A 24,522-nucleotide genomic window follows, 5' to 3' on the forward strand; every position below is an offset into this window, starting at 1 on the left:
ACCATTGGTCGGAGCGGCCACGGGCGCCCGCCGAAGGAAGAGCGCTATTGGCTGCTGCCGGCATGGGTTCCTGGTTTTGAATCGCGGCCGGCGTCTTTGCCACGTTGCCTCTCCGGCGCTCGCTCGCCCGCTTGCGCCCGCCCCCTTCGCCGCCGGGGAGGGGCGGGGCCTTCGGGTGAGTCCGGAGGCGCTCGGGAGCGGCTTTTAAGGCGGCGCGCAGCCGAGCGGCGGCCGTGGCGGTACGATGCTCACCGACAGCCTGGTGGAGGAGTTTGAGATCCGCGAGGATGAGCCTTGGTACGACCAGCAGGACCTGCAGCAAGGTGAGCGGGCGGGGGGACTTCGCCCTTCCTCCTCTGCTCGCTGAGCGCAAGCCTTGGACTACACTCCCCATTATCCCCAGCCGACGCAGCCCCTAGCCAACATCCTCTTTGTGGCTGAGGGGGGACTCCAGCTCCTATTATCCTCCGCCCCACCCATCTCCTCTCCGTGCTGAGCTCAAGGCGTGGATTACACTCCCCATTATCCCCAGCCGGCGCAGCCCCACCTTCTAGCCAATGTCCTCTTGGGCTGGGGTGGGGGAAATTCAAGGCCTATTATCCCTGTTATCCTCCGGGGGAGGCTCCCCATCATCCGCGGCCAACCCGGCGCCCTCCTCCGGCCGAGGGAACCCGCTCCCATCACCCCAGGCTGGACGGGAGGGCCCGCAGCTCCCCCTAAGGCCAGCCGAGCCCGGAGGGGAGGGGAAGGCTGGACTCCCCCTTCCTCCCCTGCCCGGGGTGCCCTACAGCTGCAGAGCGTTCCCTGTCTCCCCCTGTACTCCAATCCCCATCCTCCCCAGCTGGGCTGGGGTAGGCAGCTGCAGCGCGGCGCATCTGCAAGGCAGCAGGTCGGAACTGCCAGGTGTCACCCCTTCGCCTCCTTAAGGGGGGCGTTTCTCTCCCTCCATCCTTAGGACAATGGCTTTGTCTAATTCTGGCCGCTCACCTGTATGGACCGTCCTCCCTGCTCTTCTTACTCCCGGCTGATTCCCCTTCCCTAGAATTAATTCCCCGTCCTTTCCTTTTGCTTCTCTCTCCTCCATCGTCTTTGGCTGGTTAATTCTGCCCGCCAGCCTTTTCCAGCTCTCCTGCCTTTCTGCTGCAAAGAGTCCCATCATCCCCAGCTGGACTATTCCCTATCCATCCTTGCCTGCTTCGCTTCCCTCCTTGCAATTCAGCTCTTCTGCATCCCTCTGGCCCGGCTTTGTTCCTCCACCCTACTGCCTGCTCAGCTGTTTGCAGACCCACAGGGATTTCCCAGCAGAGCAAAAGGAAGCCAAGGGGCTCCTCTGCTTTGGAAAAAGGCATTTCGCCCTGGACAAAAGGGGAACGTGGACCCGGAAAGAGCTACCTCCAAAGGAGAGTGGCTGGGGGGGGGGGCAAGAGAGAAAGATGACAATGAACAGAGGAGGGGCGTAGCTGGAAACCCTTGAGGGAGAAGTGATTAATGTGAATTTGGTGGAGAAGCGCGAAAGGGGAGGAGGGTGGGCTGGGGAAGAATAGAGAGAGCTTGCAGAAGAAATAGGCTTTGCAAGGCATAATGTGGACAGAAGACCCTAGAGCTGTGGTTCTCAACCTCAGCAGCTTTTAAGGTGGGTGGACTTCAACTCTCAATTCTGGGAGCTGAAGTCCACCCATCTTAAAAGTTGCTGGGGTTGAAAAACACAGCCCTGGAAGGCACAGTTCCTCAAAAGCACATGGAAAGACTTTAAAATGCAATTAAAGATGGTTAAGCCCAATTCCTTGCCATGTTTTATTTGGAAACCAAATCCTGAGTTCCACCACAGCAGTAATCCTTGCTTGGGAGAAATAGGACTAAATGCTGCGAAATATGGTTTCCAAAAGAAGGCTAGGCTTCTGGAAAACTACGGGTGAGTGAACTTAAGCTTTCTGGATGTCCGCACAGGTATGTAAGGAGAGCTGGCTTTGAGTTTGGGGTGGGTATCCAATTTTAGGTTAATTGGCAAATAAGCAATGCAGAAAAATTGAAACAAAATCTTACTGCTGTTTTAAAATTTAAAAGTAGGGTTGTCTCATAATTATCAGCTGGATTTGGGGGAATTTACTCTAGAGCTTTCCAAAGGGGTGGGGTGGGGGGAATGGACCACTATGACCGTTTGGATGTGCCATAAAATTGGCAAGTTGCTCTGATGGTGCATGTACAGGAGAAACGGGAATTGGGTGTGAAGTTCAAAAGCAGATTGTGCACAGATGCAGAAGATAAGTGTTTTTTTACAAAGTAGTGTCTGCTCTGCTCTGTACTTAGTTCTGTTTAAGGGGCAAGAATTACTTTGCCTTATTATCAGATGTCTGTTGCCTAGTTTACTTTTGGGAGTTGTAAGAATATCCAGGGAAATATTCTGAGGCTTGCCCTCTCCTTCAAGGGTATACAGCTGATGTGAAAACATCTCTTCTTCACTTGGATCATTTTTAAAAGCCTGTAATTTAAAATGCCTTGCTTTAATTTGAGATAATACATCGTTTAAGGGGGAGTTGTGAAATGCTTCACCTAGAGCACTTTCTTCAAATAGGCTCAAACTTTTCCCACTTCCTGGCTGTATTTATTTGATGTAAATCAGAGACACGCATTCACATCAAGATTTTTATTCTCTACGTAACCTCTTGGCTCTAGATGCGATGAAACTGCAGCTGTTGTGGCATCCTGTCATTTTAAGGCCAGCGGTCAGTTTTAATTTTTTAAAAAACAAATTAACTTCATACTAAACCATTTGGACTATTGGGTTGCTTAAAATTGCCAGTTAGAAATCTTGCATCGGTTGCAACATCTGAATGGCACCTTCAGTTAGCAGATTATATTGCCTAAGAAGTGGAAATCTATCAACAACCATGCACGCTTTTTCCTTCACAGCACTTAACACTGCAACCTATTTTCTTTTCTTGTACTCCCAACTTTGGACTCTTCATTTCATACTGTTAATGCAGTTTAACGTTGGACTGTGGCATTTATGATTTTCCATACCCTAGGTTCTTATATTATGGCTTTATAAGCTATTGAAAAGGGCACTAAGTGGCCAAACTGATTATTCTCCATGCAATAGTGAAAGAAGAAAGGAAGGCATATTTCTGAATGTGTTTTAAATTTCAGAAGAATTTCTTGCTGAATATTAATCTTGTCTTGCTTAGCGTTGAAACCGTTTTGCCGTATATGTGACTTGCAAGCGGCAGACATCGTAACAACATGAGGATGAATTCTTTTTCTAGTTATCCACTTAAGACTAACATATAATTTCACCGAGTACCTTCAATTAAACTATTTGCCTTAAAGCTGATATGTTCCAGATGAAAATACTAATAGGTGCAGTTCATTTATCTTCAATATTCCCTGTGGGAAATGCTTCACATATCTGTTCTGTGTCTGAAATAGGTTGTGCAGACTTTAGTACAAGTTGTGAGTGATACACAATTTCAGACTATAGTATATTTTGGGGACTGGTCTTGAAGTAGTAGAAGTGGATCGAAGGGACTTCCAAGTCTAATACATCTGGAGGAGAATCAAGCTGGAGAAAGCCATCTAATGAAGGAGTCCTTACGTGGATAATATGATACAAGGAAGTATTGCTTTGTTACTTGTAGACTTCGTTGCCTGCTATAGGTAATAGAATATAATAGCGTGGAAGTTATTATTGCACTAATGAGTGGACTTTGAACTATTAAGCACGGTCAAATGTCACCAAGCGTGGCACCAACTGTATTCATGGCAATTCTGCAGATTGTTAGAGAAGATCATGGCAAATCCTAGCTTAGACGTTTTGCAAAAAGCATTGATAGTTTTGTAGTAGTTTTGAGGTCAAGAAACATAGTTTACAGTGACCTAAAAAGAGAATTTGACATAGGGAGAAGCAGTTTGGGTTCCCTGACATTTTATGAATCCCAAACATGTTTCCGGCAATCTTTTTACACTGCTAAGTGCAATAGAGCTGGAAGAAAAATTACAATGGATTGGTATGTTTTAAGGTGTGTTACAACTTGTGTTTGGTTTCCAGTCAACGTACAATTTCTCTATTCCAAATTGTAAAGGTTGTAACAGTTTCTGTAGTGCTAATGAGTTCTTTCCCAAAGGTCTACTTCAGGTGTAAAAAGTTTTTCAAGTTTCACCAAAACAGACTTACAGAGCAAACACAGCACATAAAATTAAGTACAAGGGATGTGCTGAGGTGCTACAGCTGTTTTGGGGTGATTAGTTCTGCAAGAGATTGTCATTCTATCGTACTGTTTGTCAACATCACCACCTCTTGAACGCATTTCTTCACAGATCAGCAGTGTGAAGATCTGTAAATTCTTAAAGCCAGAACACAAATATTGTTCACAGTGAACGTCTTTGTGCGTGTTACACAGTTAATGGGAGAGGCTTTAAGCTCCTAAGCCTTGGATACTTAGCAAAGTTTTTGGAGTCTGCCAGTTCTTTGCATGATGAAACTTGTACAAACTTAATACCAACAAAGTTGGCCTGTTTAAAAATACCTTACATTCTCTGGTACCAAGCCATCATTATAGATCTACACCAAACATTTAGGCAGGGAACAAAAGCAGTGTTTTGAAACCCTGCTTTTTAAGGAGCCAGCCACGGAGAGTAAAAATTTATCTTATTCCTTTCTTTCCTTTGTGGCTGCCAGTTCTACATCATTGTGGTTTGGTTAATTGAATACTACAGAAATTGGGTGAAAAATAGAATATCTGATGCATCTGCTTTCAAAATCTATCCTGAAAGGACTTTACTAACTCTGCACCTCTTACATTTCATTGAGGAAACGCTGGAGGGCAAAACAAGAAACATAGATTAAGCTTTGGATACTAAAGCTATCAGATAAAAAAAGTAGAGATTCTGAAATCTTTAAGAAGCGAGTGTTCATTCCTCCAAAAATTATGTTATTTGTTCAGTCGCTTCCGACTCTTCGTGACTTCATGGACCAGCCCATGCCAGAGCTTCCTCTTGGTCGTCAACACCCCCAGCTCCCCCAGGGACGAGTCCGTCACCTCTAGAATATCATCCATCCACCTTGCCCTTGGTCGGCCCCTCTTCCTTTTGCCCTCCACTCTCCCTAGCATCAGCGTCTTCTCATTATGTGGCCAAAGTATTTCAGTTTTGCCTTTAATATCATTCCCTCAAGTGAGCAGTCTGGCTTTATTTCCTGGAGGATGGACTGGTTTGATCTCCTTGCAGTCCAAGGCACTCTCAGAATTTTCCTCCAACACCACAGTTCAAAAGCATCGATCTTCCTTCGCTCAGCCTTCCTTATGGTCCAGCTCTCACAGCCATTTGTTACTACGGCATAAAATTATACTTGACCTTTTTTAATGCTTGTACAGTACTTAAAATAAGGTGGTGGTGACTGCATTAAAGAAAGCATATCCACAATTTGTTGCAGATCTTCATCTGGCTGCTGAGCTCGGAAAGACACTTTTGGACCGAAACACGGAGTTGGAAACCTCTCTGCAGCAGATGTATTCCACCAACCAGGAGCAAGTGCAGGAAATAGAGGTGACTGAACACTGTCCTATAAAATGGGATTATATACCACTTCAGGCTGCATGTTTGCTGTTCTGATGTAGAGATGTGGGTCGGGAGGCCAACAAACCAGGATTGCACCAAGAGTCATAGGGTGCAACAAACAGCTGGGTCAACCCACTGCATTCAGTTGCCATGTGGTTTCCCTTCAACTTAGCGTGTTGAATGATCTTGCCTGTAGTGGGTTTATAAGTCCAGCCCATGGGTGCACGCCCCTTCTTGCACTGAAAGGCAAACAGCTGCATGCTGATGTAGACCTCAGGCATTATTCCTGCATGCAAACTGCAGCATAGATTAAAGCCAACCTTTTTCAGCACAGATTTGTCTTGCTAATGGGTGAACTCACGAGGGCCTTTTCATTAGAAATTCTTCATTAGGAACATCTTCCATTTCTTTTCAGGGGAGTACAAATTAACCTGTTAAGTTATATCGCAGTTGGATTTCTGTGGCTTACTACGTTGTATGAATGCAGTTGGAGGCCTTTATGGTTCAGTTTGTTCTGTGACCTCAGAAAATGAATTAAATCAGGAAAGGAATTAAATCAGTAACCAAATTATAGGTGCTGTGTGAATGTTGCCTTTGAAATAATGCCAGTTCTAGCTTTGTCTAATCCCTTTGCCGATCACTAAGTAGCTATAAATGGCAACAGGTGGTAATCCCTGATTCCCACAGAGGAATCAGGTTGAGGATGGTGATCTTAGATAAGAGGTAATCCTGCTTCTTAAACTGGAAACCTATCAGGCTTTTAAGTCGGGTAAGGATTGGAACACGGAAGCTTTCATTACCTAATTAACAGGCTACATGTAAGAATGATTGAAACCTATATAGACGGTTTGTTGAAAAAGAGCTGTAGAGTTTAATAACTTGTTTCGGCCGCCTCTTGGCACTTGAAAACTTTCTAGCTAGTAAAACTATTAGCACAACATACTAATGGCACTCTTGAGAGGCTAACTGTTGTTCAGTTTTCAGTAAGAGAAACTGGAATAGAAATCCATTGTTTGATACTAAGGTGCCCCTGCAGACAAGCAGCTTAAAAATGGAAAGATTAGCATTCTTACATCAGCAAATCTGAGGTCAAGGAGTTTTGAAAGCTGTTTTTACAACTTTAAAAAGGAGGATTTGGGGAATTAAGAGGATCCCTGCTGAGCGTTTCATACAGATTTCAATCAAGCAGGAATATTTTGGGAATATAAGAGATTCTCCCTGAAAAACTCGACTTTCCAAGGGTTGATGCAGAACGCACATTGACTAACCAACGGTGTGACGTTGTATTGCTGTTTCTTATGATTCACGCACATTTCTTTAAGATCATGTCCTGGGCTATATCAGCAGTTATTGGGGAAATAAACACTTCAGTTGTATTCTAAAGCAAGCACTGGAAATGCTTCCCAACTGCTGTTAACTGCAATTCCTATCATTGGTCAACTAGGGTTGAATTTCAAGAATGACTACATGCTGCCCATTCTGGACTTAAGAAGTGACTGGCAGGCCCAAAGGATTTTTGACCATTGGGCTCAAACCATCTCATAAAATGTCATTTCTAAAATTATTTACAGGAAGCAAAAGGGGGGAGAAATAGTGTTTGGCACTAACACCTCCAAACCTCCTTGACTATGCGTTCGTAGTTCCTTCGTTTTCGATCCTGACCTCAATTTCTTCTCCTTCAGTATGCAGTTTTCCCATAGCATGTTCTAAAATTGGACAGCTCTGCACGTTTGAAAAAACGAAAGTTGCTCCTAGTTTGTCAGTTCTGAAGCTGGTGGTTTAATACACGTTCCCGTTTTATTTTGCAGTATCTGACAAAGCAGGTGGATTTTCTGCGTCAGATGAATGATCAGCACGCCAAGGTCTATGAGCAGCTTGACATTACTGCTAGAGAACTGGAAGATGCTAATCAAAAACTGGTTGCTGATAGTAGGTCTTCTCAGCAAAAAATAGGAAGGTAATAAGTTGGCTGTTGCAACACGATTCCTGTTACCTACTAGGTTATTATAAATGGACTCATCGTGTACCCTGTCCAATTTTATCAGAGGATCTATCTAAGCAGTATATTGAGTGGTGGAATGGATTGTAGGCGTGCTTGCTTCCTTTTCTTTCCACGCAACTCCTTTTCTCTACCCCCAGAAAATCAGGAGGAATCTGGTAGCCCCTTTTCTGACTAACAGATTGCATTCAAAGACCTAAGCTTTCGTGAACTGTAGCCTATTTCATCAGACGCATGATGAAGGATTCATCAGGTAGTAATGCAATGATGAATCCATCAGATTCACCAGCTGCAGCTCTCAAAGTGTTCTGCTTTTGATCAATTTTATGGCAAATTTTATAAAGTTGGTTGGAAAAGGGGTTACCAGACCCATGTTGACTTTTGCTTCTGCCATACCTGCTCCCAAAAGTTAATTCAACTGGGAGATGAGGGGATGTGCGTGTACCATGCTTGCTTTGGTGCCAGTTCTTCTGAATCTTCCGGTCTGGAACCTGATTTTTTTTAAAAAGCATCTTTCTCTTGAGCAAGGGGATGTGATTTTCCCAGGACCGCTTTTGTTAACTTTATCTCCTGGTGCCTGTAGGAGATGGAGGTCCGAGTCAGAACATCAAACTGTATGTTGAGCAAGTGCAATTGCCTCAGATACCTGATTGGTTATCTGCACACCCTGGTTTATGTGCCTTCTAAAATTTCTTTCAGTCTCACGGAGACGATTGAGAACCTCCAGATTCAGATTGATGACCTGCAGAGGCAGGTGGAAGACCTGAAGGACTCTGGGCAAGGCCACGTGAATTGTGAAAGACCCGAGCAGCCAAAATCTGTCCAGAGTTTTCCATGCCTGAAGGAACTGTATGATCTTCGCAAGTAAGTGGCAAACTCACAAAGCAACAAATGTAGGGGTGAACATTGAAAATTAGTATTGTTCATATGCCATATTCCAGCCAAAAGTTCCCTACGGTCCTTTTTCTTAGAAGAAGGATGCCGTGGCCTGCTTTGATTGAAAACGGACACTTAAAATCTTACCTAATATTCTAGGTGTTGATAAATACACCCAAGTCTTCCACTTTTGGGTGATCTCTTCCCGATGCGATGTATCCATGGGATTGATGTTTTCATATGCTGTGGGAGCAAGATTTATTGGGCAATGCAAACTAAGGATTTTTATTCTCTTTCTGTGTATGCCTAGGTATTTTGTATATGACCATATCTTTGCAGAAAAGATTATTTCTATGGATAGTCAGCTAAGTCCTGTAGAAGAGGAAAACCAGAATTTGAAGAAGGCAGTGACTCTCTTGCAAACCCAGCTCAACTTGGAAAAAGAAAAGAGATTGTCTATGGAGGAAGAGTATGGCTTTCTACTCAAAGAAAACACCGATCTTGAGCAACAGCTGGTGGATGTCAATCTGTACCGGGCGAGAGTGGAGGAGCTCGAGGTAGAAGTAGCTGAAATGAAGCAGCTCTTTCATTCTGGAAACACAGGTGTGAATGGGGTGGAACCACTTGCCCCAGACTCTTTTTTCATTTCTCCTAAAGACCCCGTAGAAAGGGAACTCAGCCAAAGGCCTTTGGATGGAATGTCCTTCATCGTTCCTGAACTTGAGAAAAGGGCACTCAAAAGAAGCAGCAGCGAGAACTTGCTTAGCAGCGCTGCAGGGGAGGACCTGTTCAAGGGCCACGAAGAGACCTGCATCAGGCGGGCAGAGGCCGTGAAGCAACGGGGCATTTCCCTGTTGAACGAGGTTGATGCCCAATATAACGCCTTGAAGGTCAAGTATGAAGAGCTGCTGCAGAAGTGTCAAATGGACAAAGAGCTGTTGGACCACAAGGCTGTGCAGACCTCAAAACAGTATTCCAAAGATGTAACTGGAGGGAGCGTATCCCCGGAGGCCCGTCTTAAGGAGCCTGCTTCCCCAAACGTGGATTCAGCCAGCTTCTCTTCCAGCACTCCACCCGAATATAAACTTCTCTTCAAGGAAATCTTTAGTTGCATCAAGAAAACCAAAAAGGAAATAGATGAACACCGGGCAAAATATAAGTCTTTCTCTTCTCAACGTCCTTGAAGTGTATTGGCATAATGGCGGGGCTAAAAAAAAAATAAAATCTTTTTCAAGAAGTAACCCTTCTAATGTTCCTTAGGAAACAGGGTGTAGCATGGCTGTATTTGTCCAGGGAGCAGGTTGCCTGATTTTCCATAGAACAGGTTGGATCCATATGATTAGTTACGTGCAGTTGGAATCCTGTTGGTTCCATCTCACCATGAACCAAGTTCTCCCAGAGGGTGAGCTCCTGACAACTAATTTGCGAATTAATTCTGTTACGCGGTTCAATTAACAATCCTCATTCGGCTCAAAAAGCCTGACGTGTTGTAGAAATGAGAAACACGCAGAAGGTTACTTTACAGAATGACAGCTCTCCTGAGCTTAGATTCTTCCTGGTGTTGCAAACCACAGCACAGAAATTCTTTGGTAGCGTGCCATGGTCATATATAACTGCCAGCCAACCATTAAACATTGTGCACTACTACATTCCTTAAGCCCGGGAATTTTACAGATCTGCCAGTATTTGACAGGCTGGGATGGCATTGTCTTATCTGAAAATCCAGTCTGGCCGCTCATTAAAAAAATAAAATAAAAATTCCAGGATTGGAGAAATCTAGGCATATGTATAATTTGGCTGACAAAGGTCCTGGTGGTGTGTCGCAACCTACCACTGCATTTGAAGATTGAATACTTCAAAACAGTACCCACGTAAAAAGCAAACTGATTAAGATGGAGCAAAATTAAAATAATAGAGGCTGTTGCACATAGGCCCCAGTTTCACCTTAACTTAAAGCCTTTCAGCCTGTCTTCAAGGATCTGATTTTCTGAGAATGGTCTATCACATAGCCAGTTTAAACCCAAGTTGGTAAGAACTGGGGGAGCTTAAACAACCTGCCATTCATTCCTCCTCTAGAGTCACCCACCATCATTGTAGCAAATGCGCTCTATGTACTGTAGAAAGGGCCAAATTATGAAGTTATAATACGGATGATACCATTCTGAGCCGCCTCCTGACAGTAACATCCTATTGTAAAGTCCAAGAACTCTTTGTAGTTTTTAGAGCAAGCATTTACTTTAAGCTTTTGTCAGAAGAACCTCCTGGGAACGAAAGTTGAGAATTTAAAAGTAAGTCCCTTCCCTTAGTTCTTTTTTAAAATTACAGAGTATGAAACAACTTCCCCAATAGTTCTTTCAAAATACAGATGAATACGTACGTGGTTAAGTGGCATTACAAAAGGTGACTTGTTTTCCCAAAGAAAAGGGATCTGTCCATATTGCATTCCTGGTTTAAAAAGATGAACTTGAGCTGCCTGGAAAAAAACTAACTGCAGCTTTAAACTCTTGGCTGCTATTGCAAACTCTTCTGCCTTACCTACCGCAACAAAATGAGGGTAGCTTGTTCTGCTTGAATTAACAGATTTCAAGTGGAAACTCACTCTGCCATGTGGCTTATTTAAATTTACGAGTGGTATGGTATTATGAATGTTTTGCAAAGAGCGAATAAATCCTTTCTGCAATTCAGTTTGTGCTGGTATTGGGTGAATGTATTTATGTGCCTCTGACTTCATACAAAGGAAGATAGCAATAGAAGGGTGTAGCAATATTGCTGATCAGGTAGTCCTTGCTTAACAACCATTCATTTAGTGACAGTTTGGACTTACAATGGTGCTAAAAAACCAACTTACAACCTGTCCTTACACTTATAACCGTCACAGTGACCCCGTGGTCATGGGATCATAGTTTGGGTGCTTGGCAACTGGTTCGCATTTATGACTGTCACAGCATCACGTGGTCACCATTTTCAACCTTCCCAGCCAGCTTCTGGCAAGCAAAATCAGTGGGGAACGTGATTTGCTTAATGACCACATGGTTCACTTAACAACCACAAAAGGTTGTAAAATTGGGTGATTCATTTAACGACTGCTTCACTTAGCCACCAAAATTCTAGTCCAAATTGTGACCATTAAGAGAAGATACCTGTAGTATAGTTTATTAAAATATAATATAGTGTAGTATATTAAAGGGTGTAGTATATTAAGGGGGGAGTCCTTCTGCACTCACAACTCCTGTTCAACGAGTAGGTGTTGTACCACTTACCTTTCTTGGATCTTGCTTACAGTCACTCATGCTTTGGTCTCCTCTTGTTTGGACTACTGCAGTGCCCTCCATGTGGGGCTTTTCTTGAAGTGCATCTGGATGCTGCAGTTGACCTCAGAACACAGTGGCTCAAGTAGTTACGAATACTAGTTGGATAACCCGCGGATTATTAGTTGACTTCCAGGTGCTGATTGTCTTCTTGAAGGTCTTTCGTGGGTTGGCACCACCTTGGTAGCCTCCACCTCTCCAATAAAATCCAAGAGTGGGCTTCCTGGGGTCATGGCATCTACAGGGACACTGGAAGCAGGTCTTTTATTACTGCCCTCCTTCCTTGGAGTAAGATGCGCCTGGAGATTGGGTTGTCTTCCATACTTACCGTGTTCTGCGAAGCTATTAAGTTTTGACTGTTTTCAGCAGATCTTTGGAGTGGAAAGATGGGATAGTGTTTCTGGGAGGGGGTGTTTGTTATGCGATTGCCCAATGCTTGGTGTTTGTTTTTGATGAATTATTACGACTATTACGGTTCCATGCATTTTAAACCTACCCAAGGAGGCATGTGGTTTACCTGTGATTGCAGCAGGCTGTAAATCAAATCAAAAGTCTAGAATGTGGTTTTGGTTTTAAAGCTGGTGTCCTAAGAAAAGGCAGTAGCTGATGACATATATGCAAACAGACACATTAATGTCTCAATCCTATGTAAATTTGTTGCCTAGATTTTATTGTGTCCAATAAATATGGCCACATATCCTGGGCATTATAGTTCCATCATGCAAGTATCAGGTTGGAAAAGGGCTGCTTCAAACCCTCACACTTTTTAAAGACTTATCTATAGTTTCCATCGTCCTCCAAACGCTTCAGGATGCACAGCACTAATGTTCCACTTCAACCTGCGAAACAGGTTAAGGGGGTGCCTGATTCCCCAAGTTTCCTGGCTGAAGCGCCAACATTTTCACTCCCTGCGCCGGTTTAATTGAAATATCTTTCTGCCAAACCTGTGCAAATGCAAGACTTCCAGCCGCTTAGTTGCAGAATAAAAACGGGAGTGGGTTTAACTGCAGTCAAGACATCCTCTGCATTGTTAAATCTGAAAAAGGCTATCTTTGAAAAGGGAATGGGGTCCTTCTCTTTAAAGGCACCTCAGCAGTTTGGGCTGGATACTGCCTCATTATGTAATTTGGAACGGAGTCAAAATACGCCATGCCTTCTGAGGGGCGAACACAGTCACCCAAAGAAACCTGGAAGACTGCCCAGTAATCAGGAGAGAGCGCATGTGTAGCATTAAAACCTGGATCTCCTCATGGAAACTTGCAATTTATTGGCATTAATTATAAAATAAACCATTAGATCATGATCTGCAATAGTTCAGCCGCTATAAGGATTGTTCTTGTAAGAATCCAAATTAATCTAGGCATACATAAAGATCCATTCCCTCCCCCATCCTTTCAAGAACGGTGGTTTGGACGCCGTTGCAAATAGCCAGGCCACCTTGGGCACGTCTTCCATCCGCAGGGCTGGGAGGGGTTTGAGCTCTGTTGCAAAGGAGAGAAAAGGAGGGGTGCTCTTCCTACCCCATCTGGTTTCTCTTTGTCCATCCTGGTGTTAAACCTGATGCAAATTAAGGCCACTCCCATGGTCAAGATGTTGGCTGTTGAACTGTCCCTTTCAGGTACCACATCCCTCCTTGACTTACACAGCAATCCTGCAGGAAAGGAAGAAGCTGGTCAGACAGCTTGGTTTCAATCTGCCAAGCTAGCCTTACCGAGCAAGCTTGCCCTTAATTGCCTACTGTGGCTGGGGGAGAGGAAAGCACAGCTGAACCCAGCTAGCATTTATGATTTGTCAAAAATACTACACATTTAACGCATGGCTTCCACTGCAAATTATACAGTGCCCAACCTTTAAGGAAGGTAGGTCCTGGCCTACAAATGCTTCCACAACACAGCCATCATTAGAATTGACCTGGTTCTTACAAAAGCACTAGCGCAGTTTCTCAACCTCAGCAATTTTAGGAGGGGTGGACCTCAACCCCCAGAATTCCCCCAGCCAGCATGTTGAAGTCCACCCCTCTTAAAGTTGCTGAGGTTGAGAAGCACTGGTCCAGGGTAATTCCAAAACTCAGGCAGTTGCTGGGTTAACCACCAGCTCCAAGCTTGGAAGAGGAGTAAGTCTGGGCTCTTGCTGTAGTGAAGAGGGGTCATGGTTCAAAGCCCAAGGATTTCCTTTGCATGCTGAAGAACCAAGGTTCAATTCCAACATCTCCAGGGAGGGCTGAGAAAGGACGCTCCCTGGAAGACCTTGGTGGGATGCTGCTGAACAGTGTTGATGATAATGTGGCAGAGAGCTTCTGCTGAAGGGCCACCACATCTGGGCTGCAACGGTTAGGACAACCAGCAATCATCTCTCTCTCGGAGATTTGTAGCACCCATGTGGTATTCTAAGGCCCAACGCAATTGTGCTGTGGCGGCGGAAGGGGACAAGGAGAAGATCCAGCCTTCCAGCTCATCTTCAGACCCAAGTCTCAAGGGCGAAGATCGAGGTGTACACTTGTTGCGTCCAGGACAGGAGGTCGGACCAGTGAATAGGATCATGGTGCAACAGGGCTAGACGCTTGCTCTTGAGAAGCAAAGACAGGTGTATAGAGCAATTCAAGGTAAGAGGCCTGTGTTGGTGACACTCGCTTTTGGGGTCAAACAAAACCCACTTATTTAAGGTGCACAGTGCTTAAGGACGTTCTCAGTCGGCTTTTGCAACACACCAAACTCAACTACGATGGTGACATAAACAAAAAATAGCTTCACGCAATGAGTTGGGTCACACCGTTGCTAAGACAAGGCCTGGGTTCCCACAGCGCACCACGCCACGAATTATCCAATCCCATTTTTCTGAATCTTCTGGGTTATGCAAGCTAACCCCCCCCCCCTAACCCCCCCCACCTAGCTTATCTCTTCTCCCCACCCCAGATTGACTGGGACAAATCCATGTGATTCGGGAGGAACATTAATTTAGCAGCTATCGCTGGAGCAGAAAAAAAAATCTCTTGGTGCTGCCAAGCCAATTACCGGTACTCAGGGATCCTCAGAGACTGCAAAGCATCGTTCAAAGGGGAGCCAATTTGACATCATTTCCCACCTCCGAAAAAAGACTGAAAACACAGAGCGTTTCTAGCACCATACCTGCCTGGAAGCGTAATTAGGGTTCTCCCCGCAAGCACAAAGCTGCTAATTGCTGCGATTAAATAATTAGCACCCTGCCTACAGATTAAAGCAAACAGGGAACACGTGTGCTGCTTTCAATCTCACCAGCCATCTGGGCTCTGTTGTTACTCTTCCACATCCCCCCACCCGAAATCATTCAGACTTTTCTTTTTGCATCTGAACAGCGTTCAGATCAGAAGGACAAACCGGTCACTCATGCCCTGGTCATCTCCTGGATAGACTACTGCAATGCGCTCTACATGGGGCTACCCTTGAAGAGTATCCGGAAGCTACAGCTGGTTCAGAATGCGGCTGCGTGAGCAGTCTTGGGTGCCCCAAGGATGGCGCATGTAGCACCTTTTCTGCGGGACCCACATTGGGTGCCAGTTCAGTGTTGCTTCCGGGTCCAATTCAAGGTGTTGGTTATCACCTTTAAAGCCCTACATGGCATGGTGCCAGGTTACCTGAGGGACCATCTCATCCCCATGACATCAACCCATCCCACCCGGTTAGGCAGAGAGGGCATGCTGCGGACCCCGTCCATGAAAGAATGGCGGGGCCCAGGAAGAGACCCTTCTTTGCCGTGGCCCCCGCCCTGTGGAACACTCTTCCCCCAGAGGTGAGGCTGGCCACTCTGCTGGCCTTCAGGAAAGGGGTGAAGACCTGGCTCGGCCATCTCACGTGGGGTGTGAGGAGGGGCAACCAACCCTGGGGTTGGTTAGAGGTATTAAAAAAATCTTAATTTACAGGAGCATCTTCAGGTGGCTGTCTTCTATTATACTTTTATGTAAAAATACTGTTTTATTGTATTTTAATGATTATTTATTCTTGTTTTTATTGTAAACCGCCCAGAGTCACTCCTTGAGTGAGATGGGCGGTGACTAAATTTAAAGTATAAATAAAAAATTAATAAAAACATTCCTATTCAGAGTCAGCCATGCCCTGAACAAACTACAGGTAGTCCTCGCTTAACGACCACAATTGGGACCGGAATTTGGTTGCTAAGTGAAGCGGTCATTGAGCAAATCCGACCTGATTTCATGACCTTTTTTTGCGGCAGTCGTTAAGCGAATCACATGGTTCCCCATTGATTTTGCTTGCCAAAAGCCGGCCATGAAGGTGGAAAATGGTGATCAGGTGACCCTGGGATGCTGTGATAGTCATAAATATGAACTGGTTGCCAAGCACCCAGATCGTGATCATGTGAACAGAAGGAACGCTGTGATGGTCGTAAGCGTGAGGACCGGTCATATGTCGTTTTCTTCAGCACCGTCACAAGTCTGAACTGTCACTAAATGAATGGTTGTTAAGCGAGGACTACCTGTATTCCATCAATCGCTCCCTCCTCTTCTTTTTCCACCATCCTTCTGTTATTTGGCAGAGAGGCAAGACTACAAGGGGGCGGGGAGATGGTTTTCACGTGCCATCCTGTTTCTGTACCCCTAAAAACCTGTTGACAGCAGGCTCACGCCATGACCCCGTGAGTTAGGTCAACCTAGAGAACACCAACTGGGGCCATCAATGCTTTTCAGGGCTGCAATCCAGGCCTCAAGCGTCATCTTCCTTCCCTGCTCCTGAGTTGCTTAACCAAGTAAATACTGATAAATTTTAATTAAACGCTCTCAGTGCTTCAGGTAAACTGGCAGTCTGTTACGCAAGGGAATCAGGGGAACAGATGGACTTAAAAGGCGGCATCCTGTGAGAATCTTCCTTGGGCAAAGTCATGGAATCGTAACGCTAAACGCACACCCGTTGTTTAGTTCAGCATTATAAGGAGATGGGCAGGCACGCACAGGTTCTCACAAAGATTAAATTTTGCATCCAAAACAGAAGGAGTGCTGTGTTCTTTGCATTAGGTAGCTCTCTGTTACATTCCTGTGAACTAAAACTAAACGTTAGGTTCTTCAGCCATTAGCAGAAGCCATTATGGCATCACACCCAGATTCGAGTCACGCGACTTACATATTTGTGCAATGACGTTAGGATGCACTGGGATATCACTGCCCCCTCCGGATAAAGGCTCACGCTTAAGGCTCACTGCATGTCCAGTAAGCCTTGGGAAACAGCTTGCGGGTCATTTTAGACCCATCATCCACAACCCTTTCTGGAGCTGCAAGGCTGTAACTCCCCTTCCCAACTAAAGAGCACGAAGGCTGTAGCTCAAGGACTGTTTGGTTCCCTTGTGGGACATCTGCCCAGGAGACAGGTCAACAAGGACTTCCTCATGCTCGTAACACATACACAGCTATGTCCTCTCTGCCTTTCCAGCTCGAGAGCCAAAGCGACGTACGTTCCCAATGGTAAATAATTCATAATTAAATATATGGTGAATAACACGTAAGTAGAGTTCAACAGGTGGACTTTGAAGAAGCAGGATAGGAAGGGTAGCTGGTGTTTCTGAAGACTCTTGAGAATACTGTGGACAGCCAAGGAAATGAACAAATGGACCATCCAGCAAATCAACCCAGATTCTCATTCAAGACGCCCAACGACCAGGCTCAAATTGTCCTACACATTATGCAAAGACCTCTGGAAACGGGTCTAATTTTGGGAAAGCCGGAAAGAGAAGAGGATGACTATCCACAAGGTGGAAGGACTCAGTTACAGTGGTGACGGGGGCACCATTGGGAGACCTGAAGGACCAAGCTGGGGACAGATCATCATGGAGAAAAACTAGGTGGTCGCTAGGAGTCAACCATGCCTTGATGGCACATAATCAAATCAACAGTTAAGCAGAGCCCAGCACTTTAAGGCGGCTTTAAACATGCCAAGCTTTACCTTCAAAACTTTATCCACTTCCTGCTTGTCTAGATCCTCGCCATATTCCCGGGCCAACCGATTCTGGATGACGTTTCGACGCACACGGTAGTTCTTGGAAAAGATTTCAAGCAAAATCTGCCGGTGCTTGAGGAGAGGGTAGGAACGGCAAGAAGAAGAAGGTCAAGTAGGCATGGGAGATATCAAGCCTGGGTTGGCATAAAGTGCCATTGGTTTCATTTGCTGAACTTACTTGTTAATTTTGCCTGAATTGGGATGCCCAGGTCTCTGCTTAATCAGCCAAGATCTGAAGGAATCCCAGAAAAATAAAACCGCAAGTTTGAACACCCAGCATCACGGGTGTGCAAACACCAGGCTGCATGTAATACGCCTGCCCCACTTCTGTGCCCTAATAGCCTTCCCAATTTTTTTGGCAGCTCTGTCAGTCAAAGATGTTTTCCTGGGATTGCATGGCTACTCTGCACACCCAAGGAAAGACAGAGCTTCACGAAACCTCCCTTTGGCTGTGGAGCATCCGACTCCTACTGTGACAATATTTCCCCATTTCGTTGCCTAGTAAAGGTAAAGGTTTCCCTTGACATTAAGTCCAGTCGTGTCCAACTCTAGGGGGTGGTGCTCATCTCCGTTTCAAAGCCGAAGAGTCGGCGTTTGTCTGCAGACACTTCCGTGGTCATGTGGCCGGCATGACTACACGGAATGCCGTTACCTGCCCGCCGAAGCGGTGCCTATTAATCTACTCACATTGGCATGTTTTCGAACTGCCAGGTTGGCAGGAGCTGGGACTAGCAACGGGAGCTCACCCCGTCAGGCAGATTCGAACCGCCGACCTTCCGATCAGCAAGCTTAGCAGCTCAGCGGTTTAACCCGCAGCGCCACCGCGTCTGTTTGTTGCCTACCTGGTCATAAACATCGCCAGCTTCCCAAAGCGCAAACACTTTCTGCTCATCCGGCAACGCTGTCGTCTGTGGGGGAAACTGAAAACAGAAGGCAAGTTCACGATTACTGGATTGGCAGGACTAACAACGCACATACAGGCGGTCCTCGACTTATGACCGCAATTGGGACCTGAACTTCTGTTGCAAAGTGAGGTGGTTGTTTGTGAGTCATGCCCAATTTTACATTTTTTTGCCAAGGTTGTTAAGCGAATCACTGCGGTTGTTAAGCAAACCTGGTTTCCCCCATCGACTTTGTCGGAAGCTGGCTGGGAAGGTCACAAATGGCGATCACATGACCCTGGGACACTGCAACTGTCACAAATGCATGGCAGTTGCCAAGTGCCTGAATTTTGATCATGTGACCGCAGGGACACTGCAACAGTCGTAAGTGATCATGTGACCGCAGGGACACTGCAACAGTCGTAAGTGCGAGGACCAGTCACAGGTCACTTTTTTCAGCACCTTTGTAACTTCAAACAGTCACTAAATGAATGGTTGTAAGTCCAGGACTACCTGTAGAGGAAGGAACAAGGAAGAGCATTTGGATTTTGTCTCCATCTGGAGCAGCCCGGGGGAGAATGCAAACTTTGCAATCTAGGTTTGGGTCTGCTACAGGCAAAATCCAAATTCTTAGCAAGAGAAGAGTCCGTAAAAATACTGAGGTTGTACAGAAGGTGTAATTTTGGGGAAATGTCAAGATTTGCCTGGATGGGTTCCAATGTTCCCTAAGCCTTCCTTCCCAATGTAAGCCAGAGACAGAACAGTTTTTGCTACTAATTGGGACTTGCTACTCTTAACTGGGAAATCAGTTAACGGTTAACTATTAACTGGGAAATGAGCAAGTTTGGTCTAGTGGTGAAGGCACCAGGCTAGAAACCAGGAGACTGTGAGTTCCAGTTCCGCCTTAAGCTTGAAAGCCGGCTGGGCGACCTTGGGCCAGTCCCTCCCTCTCAGCCCAAGAGCCAATCAGGCGTGGCAGGAGAGTTCTAGTCCCACCTTAAGCTTGAAAGCTGGCTGGGCGACCTTGGGCCAGTCCCTCCCTCTCAGCCCAAGAGCCAATCAGGCGTGGCAGGAGAGTTCTAGTCCCACCTTGGGCAAGAAAGCCAGCTGGGTGACCCTGGGCCAGTCCCTCCCTCTCAGCCCAAGAGCCAATCAGGCGTGGCAGGAGAGTTCTAGTCCCGCCTTGGGCAAGAAATCCAGCTGGGTGACTCTGGGCCAGTCCCTCCCTCTCAGCCCAAGAGCCAATCAGGCGTGGCAGGAGAGTTCTAGTCCTGCCTTGGGCAAGAAAGCCAGCTGGGTGACCCTGGGCCAGTCCCTCCCTCTCAGCCCAACTCATCTCACAGGGTTGTTGTGGGGAAAATAGGAGGAGGAAGGACTATTAGGTATGTTTGCCACCTTGAGTTATTTATCAAAATAATAAAGGCTGGATAAAAAAATCTTAAAAAAAAAATCAAGTCAGGAGGTTATGATTCCATCTGGAACGCGGCCACCCAACTGGATTTTAACAAGGCATCCTCCAAATTCAAGGACCGTATGCTGAATCTCACATCCCAGCTCAAAAGGAGGTGGACTGCGATTCCTCAAATGCTCAATTTTATTCACCAAGTTGTCCTCCTCAAACCAGGGTAGAAAAAACCCCAACCATTGCTTACACAACCATGCCAAACCAGCCGTTTGTGTGCTTGAAATATCTGAAGTTAGTTTCTGGGCAAAGAGCAAGTTAAATTGTTCTCCATTAACAGGGAGCTAGCAAAAAACCAAAAAAAAACAGATTTCTGAGTCAAATACTGCCTGTTTTCACAGGAAGCACAATTTCTGAAGTTACTTTAAACACACCACCTTCAACTGTAGAGTTTTGCAGGCCGGCTATAAACTGAGATCTCAGCAAGTTTTAGAAAGCAAGACGGGGAGCAAGCCAGGGCAAACTTTGTGCTGGCTTGTCTGCAGAAGGGGCGGGTCAGAGGATGCAAAGTGGGCAGGGCTACCCCAGAGTGGGCGGGACTAGGGGTTCCTTATGCCCATTTTACAGACCACATCCCTCTTTTCCTCTGGATTTCTCCCTTTGAAATGATGGAAAACCATACTCCAGCATTCAGCAAAAATAATCACAGAAGGATCTGTGTGTCATTAAAAAACAAGAAGGGTCCCAGAAACCACAGGTCGTCTGCTCCTGTTTAAAAGGCCCTACTTGTTGGATGACCTAGAAGTCAAAATGGGGGATATGCTCTTTCAATTCAGTTCAACCAACCAACCAACCAACATCAAACAACCAATATGTAGTATTTATTAGTTATTCTAATATTTATATTCTATCTTTCATTAAGCTCAAGGAGGTATAGAGAACACACAACCTCCCATTTCTTCCCCCACACCCGCAACCCTGTGAGGTATGCTAAACATAGAACGATCCAACAGCCTTTCTTGGCTTGATTTAGGTTACAAACCATGGCTTCCTGCAATAGAACACTTCAGAAATGTACTTTTTTTTCCTAATGAAGGGAAGAAGAGATTGGAGGCTTTCATTTTTTCATTTCAACAAATCATATGCTCCACCAAACTATTGCGAGACCTATTCTGAAATAAACCATGCTTTGAGAACCTGAATTATTCTCATAAACATACTGAAAGAAATCGCTTAACAAGTCAGTGGTTTGCTTGAAAATCCAAAGCTTTTCATGTTTCCAACTACATCTGAACTCAGCGAACAAACTATTTCAACGCAACCATAGTTTGCTGCAGAACACCACCAACTGACAGACAATAGTTTGCCATCAGCCTGAGCCAGCCAGCAAGCTGAAGATTTTTAAGCAAGTTTGCAGACTTAAATATGGAGCACCTTGTTGTTCATTATACATGCTAGTCAGCCCATCTGAGTTCTTCGCCCTAATCATGGCTTAGTTTGCCAACAGCCCGGCATGCATAATCAGACCCTGCAAGATGAGAAGCCGGAGAAGCAGAAAATCCTGTTTCTGGATTGCTTGGCACAGATTTGTTTTTTCTAGGATATTTGTAACTGCAGACGGACCTTGCAAACAAGCGTGAAGAGCATTATTGTAATCCAAGGCACAGGGAACAGAAGAAAACATTCCCCATGTCATAAAACACATGCTTCAAAGCTGTGACTCGCAACAAAAATGTATTCACTTCTGGCATACCACTGCCCTAAAAGTTGATTCCTGTTTACTTTGCCCAGGTCCTGTTACAGTTCACACCCCGTCTGTCCAGCAGCCACACAACCAACTGTGGCTACTGCCTTTCTTCCTTGCCAACAAAATGGCCCCAGGAAATTCCAAGAACAGAGGCCTCATGGAATGAGCTGAGCAACTCAGCTTATTATTAGTCATCTTTTTCAGAAGTTTAATCCTCTGAACGCTTCCAAAGTTGGGTGGATCTCAGATGACAGGCTTACAGGTATAAATACTGATACACCACATTTAGAAACCATGGCATGTCAAGGAGAACATCTATCCCCAGAAGTATTAGTTTTCTATCTTCAGGGTGGATTTGATACAAAGAAGACTCTATCATTCCTGGGCCACCCATACCATAATGGGGAACAGCCCTGATCATGATGAGACCTCAAAAATCCTTATCAACACCCACAAAGGCAACAGGGCTGTGTTCCCCAACATGCTAAACTCTGATGCTGGGAGAGCTCATTTTAATCCAGGGTTCCCCAAACTCTTCAGCTCATCGACCCTTTCATGAAGTTTTAGATTGTTCATTGACCCCCAAACATGCATTGTAAGAAAATAATTTAATAAATGCTACTTTAACTAATAGTACCGTGAATATTAATGATGACAACAGTAATAAGGGATCATCCCATCGACCCTTGGGGGTTGATACTGACAACTTTGGAGGACCTAGTTTTAATCCAACCAATCCCTCCTAAAACCTTGCATTCTCTGTAACTCAACCACAAACCCATTTAAGGAAAAAATAAAGAGGCTGTTGAACTACACCATGGTCAGTTTTGAAGACAACTGGGGAGATGGGCGGTGATGGAAATTTGAAATATAAATAAATAAACCACAGAGGTTCTTAATGTTTGGCTTTTTACCAGCCATCAAGCCCAAAGGGGCACCTTTCTGACATCACAGCAGGTAAACCAATGGGCAGCTTGAAATGTCCTGATCCCACTCTTAGACAGGTTCAACAGACATTAACTAGACCTAACATCATTGTAATGGTATGTGAGAAAGACCTTGGGAGAAGGGGCGAAGAGATGCTGCCTAGGGAATGGTCAGGTAAGAGAGGGCACAGCCCACAGCTGCACAATGGAAGGAGCAAGAGGCTCAGAAGGGACCCTCCCTAGTTTCTCAGGCTGTAAAGGAGATGGGGGAGGATTGTACTTTCAGACTTGCAAGATTCATGTCAGCCAGAGACCAGATAGGAAATGCAACCAGATGAACTAATTCAATTTTATTATAAGTCTACATTAATAGACTCTTGCAAGTCTGAAAGTACATTTCTCCCACCCTCTTCACCCTGTCTCCCAAAGTGTTTCTCATACGCCATTACAGTCATTAACCTGAACTCTGGGGCCACAGCCAGACCCTTGGGGTCCCATAGTCCTTCCAAAAGATGCCACTGTTTTGTAGTTTTTAATATGAAAGTAAACAATGTTACTAAAACCCAGCGTGCAGTTGTTAACTGTATTGAACTGACTGTATCTGCATTTAAAACAATGGAATGAAATGCAGTTTTATCCTCGTACCATTCGTTTCTTTGACTTGACCCGCTTAATGGGGTGGGGAGATATTATCTCTGAGAGACAGCCAACCCCCCCAAGAGGCCTTCAACCTGGAGACACTTCTTTATCCCTGCATCAGAAGATTCACTCGCATCCAGATGCTAAAAATAACAACACAAGAAGAGAAGAAATCCACTTACAGGCACCATGATTTGCTTGCAGCCTATGTCTAACACCATGTCTTGCAACATCTTGTCCGAAATCCCACTAAACAAAAGATTCCCAGGAGGTAAACTAGCCAGATGAAGGTTAAATAATCGTTTAAGCTCGTTCAGAGTCAGGACATACTGTTTCTTAAATGTCGCCCCCACAAAAGATCGCAGTTCCTCGGTGACCCTCTCTGGGACCGGCACCTGGCCATTGAAGGAGTCCAGGCTATCTTCCAAATGGATCCCGTTGACCAGTCCATTATTGAGGCTGTCGGGGACAGAGGTCTCCATTGGTTCCTCATCGCTCACCGGTTCCTCCTTGATACGGACTCCAAGAAGGTCCATCTCGTGAGGAGACTCGTCCAACCGGCTCCCTGCTTTCCGTTTTCGGTAGTCCTGCTCCAGCTGGCTGTAGCTCTGGTTGAGTTTGGTCCAGGCCAGGTTGACCCTCTGTTCTCCAGAAGTGAGCACTGGAGCAGCTATGGAAAAGAGAGCAGGGTTAATTTGGACCAAGATGACAGGAAGAAATCTGTTCCATCTAGTGTGGAAGGCATAGCCGTGAAGGATAGGAGGGAGAGATGCTACTCAGCCAATGGCAGATAAGAGGGGCTTGAGCCCAGGCCCAGAAAATAACTTGAGAAAACACCTCAGACAAGCCCCTTCCTAGTCCACACGAAGATAAAGTGAGGGAGAGGAAGCACATTCAGGCTTGAAAGATTCTATTACTATAGCTGTTAAACTATGGCATTGGTTTCTCGGCCTGCTCTACCTTGTCGGACTGACATTTGTGGGTGGTGGTGGTCACTTGTAGCCGAGTAAGATTGTCTTTTTTGACATTTGTAATGGTATGTGGGAATGACCTTGGGAGCTGGAGAGAAATGCTGCCTAAGGAATGATCAGATAAAAGGCAGGAGAACCCGCAGCTGCATAACAGGCCACCGAAGCACAGGAAGAAACTTAGAAGGGACCCTCCCTAGCTTCCCAGGCTATAAAAAGAGCTGGCGGGAGATTTGTCCTTTCAG

The 24,522-nt window shown here is 45.4% G+C and overlaps 2 protein-coding genes across 2 annotated transcripts in view; one reads left to right on the forward strand and one right to left on the reverse strand.

The window, feature by feature from the left end:
- The first annotated feature begins 190 nt into the window (after nucleotides 1-190).
- On the forward strand, nucleotides 191-9,818 carry CDR2 (cerebellar degeneration related protein 2). The gene is made up of 5 exons (XM_063314853.1): nucleotides 191-323; nucleotides 5,429-5,541; nucleotides 7,362-7,510; nucleotides 8,252-8,416; nucleotides 8,739-9,818. Exons 1-5 carry the CDS (start codon nucleotides 245-247, stop codon nucleotides 9,610-9,612), a joined length of 1,380 nt encoding a protein of 459 aa, XP_063170923.1. The 5' UTR covers nucleotides 191-244; the 3' UTR covers nucleotides 9,613-9,818.
- A 3,162-nt stretch (nucleotides 9,819-12,980) lies between these two features.
- The window catches only part of POLR3E (RNA polymerase III subunit E), a 32,040-nt gene continuing 20,498 nt past the window's right edge, over nucleotides 12,981-24,522 (reverse strand). The window contains exons 18-21 of the mRNA XM_063314737.1: nucleotides 23,492-23,979; nucleotides 18,557-18,634; nucleotides 17,661-17,786; nucleotides 12,981-13,387 (exon numbers count right to left, since the gene is read on the reverse strand). Coding sequence (XP_063170807.1) covers nucleotides 13,322-13,387; nucleotides 17,661-17,786; nucleotides 18,557-18,634; nucleotides 23,492-23,979 — 758 coding nt within the window. The 3' untranslated portion in view covers nucleotides 12,981-13,321. The remainder of the gene's footprint in view (nucleotides 13,388-17,660; nucleotides 17,787-18,556; nucleotides 18,635-23,491; nucleotides 23,980-24,522) is intronic.

This window comes from Candoia aspera, chromosome 14 (genome assembly GCF_035149785.1).
Source record: "Candoia aspera isolate rCanAsp1 chromosome 14, rCanAsp1.hap2, whole genome shotgun sequence".
NCBI lineage: Eukaryota > Metazoa > Chordata > Lepidosauria > Squamata > Boidae > Candoia > Candoia aspera.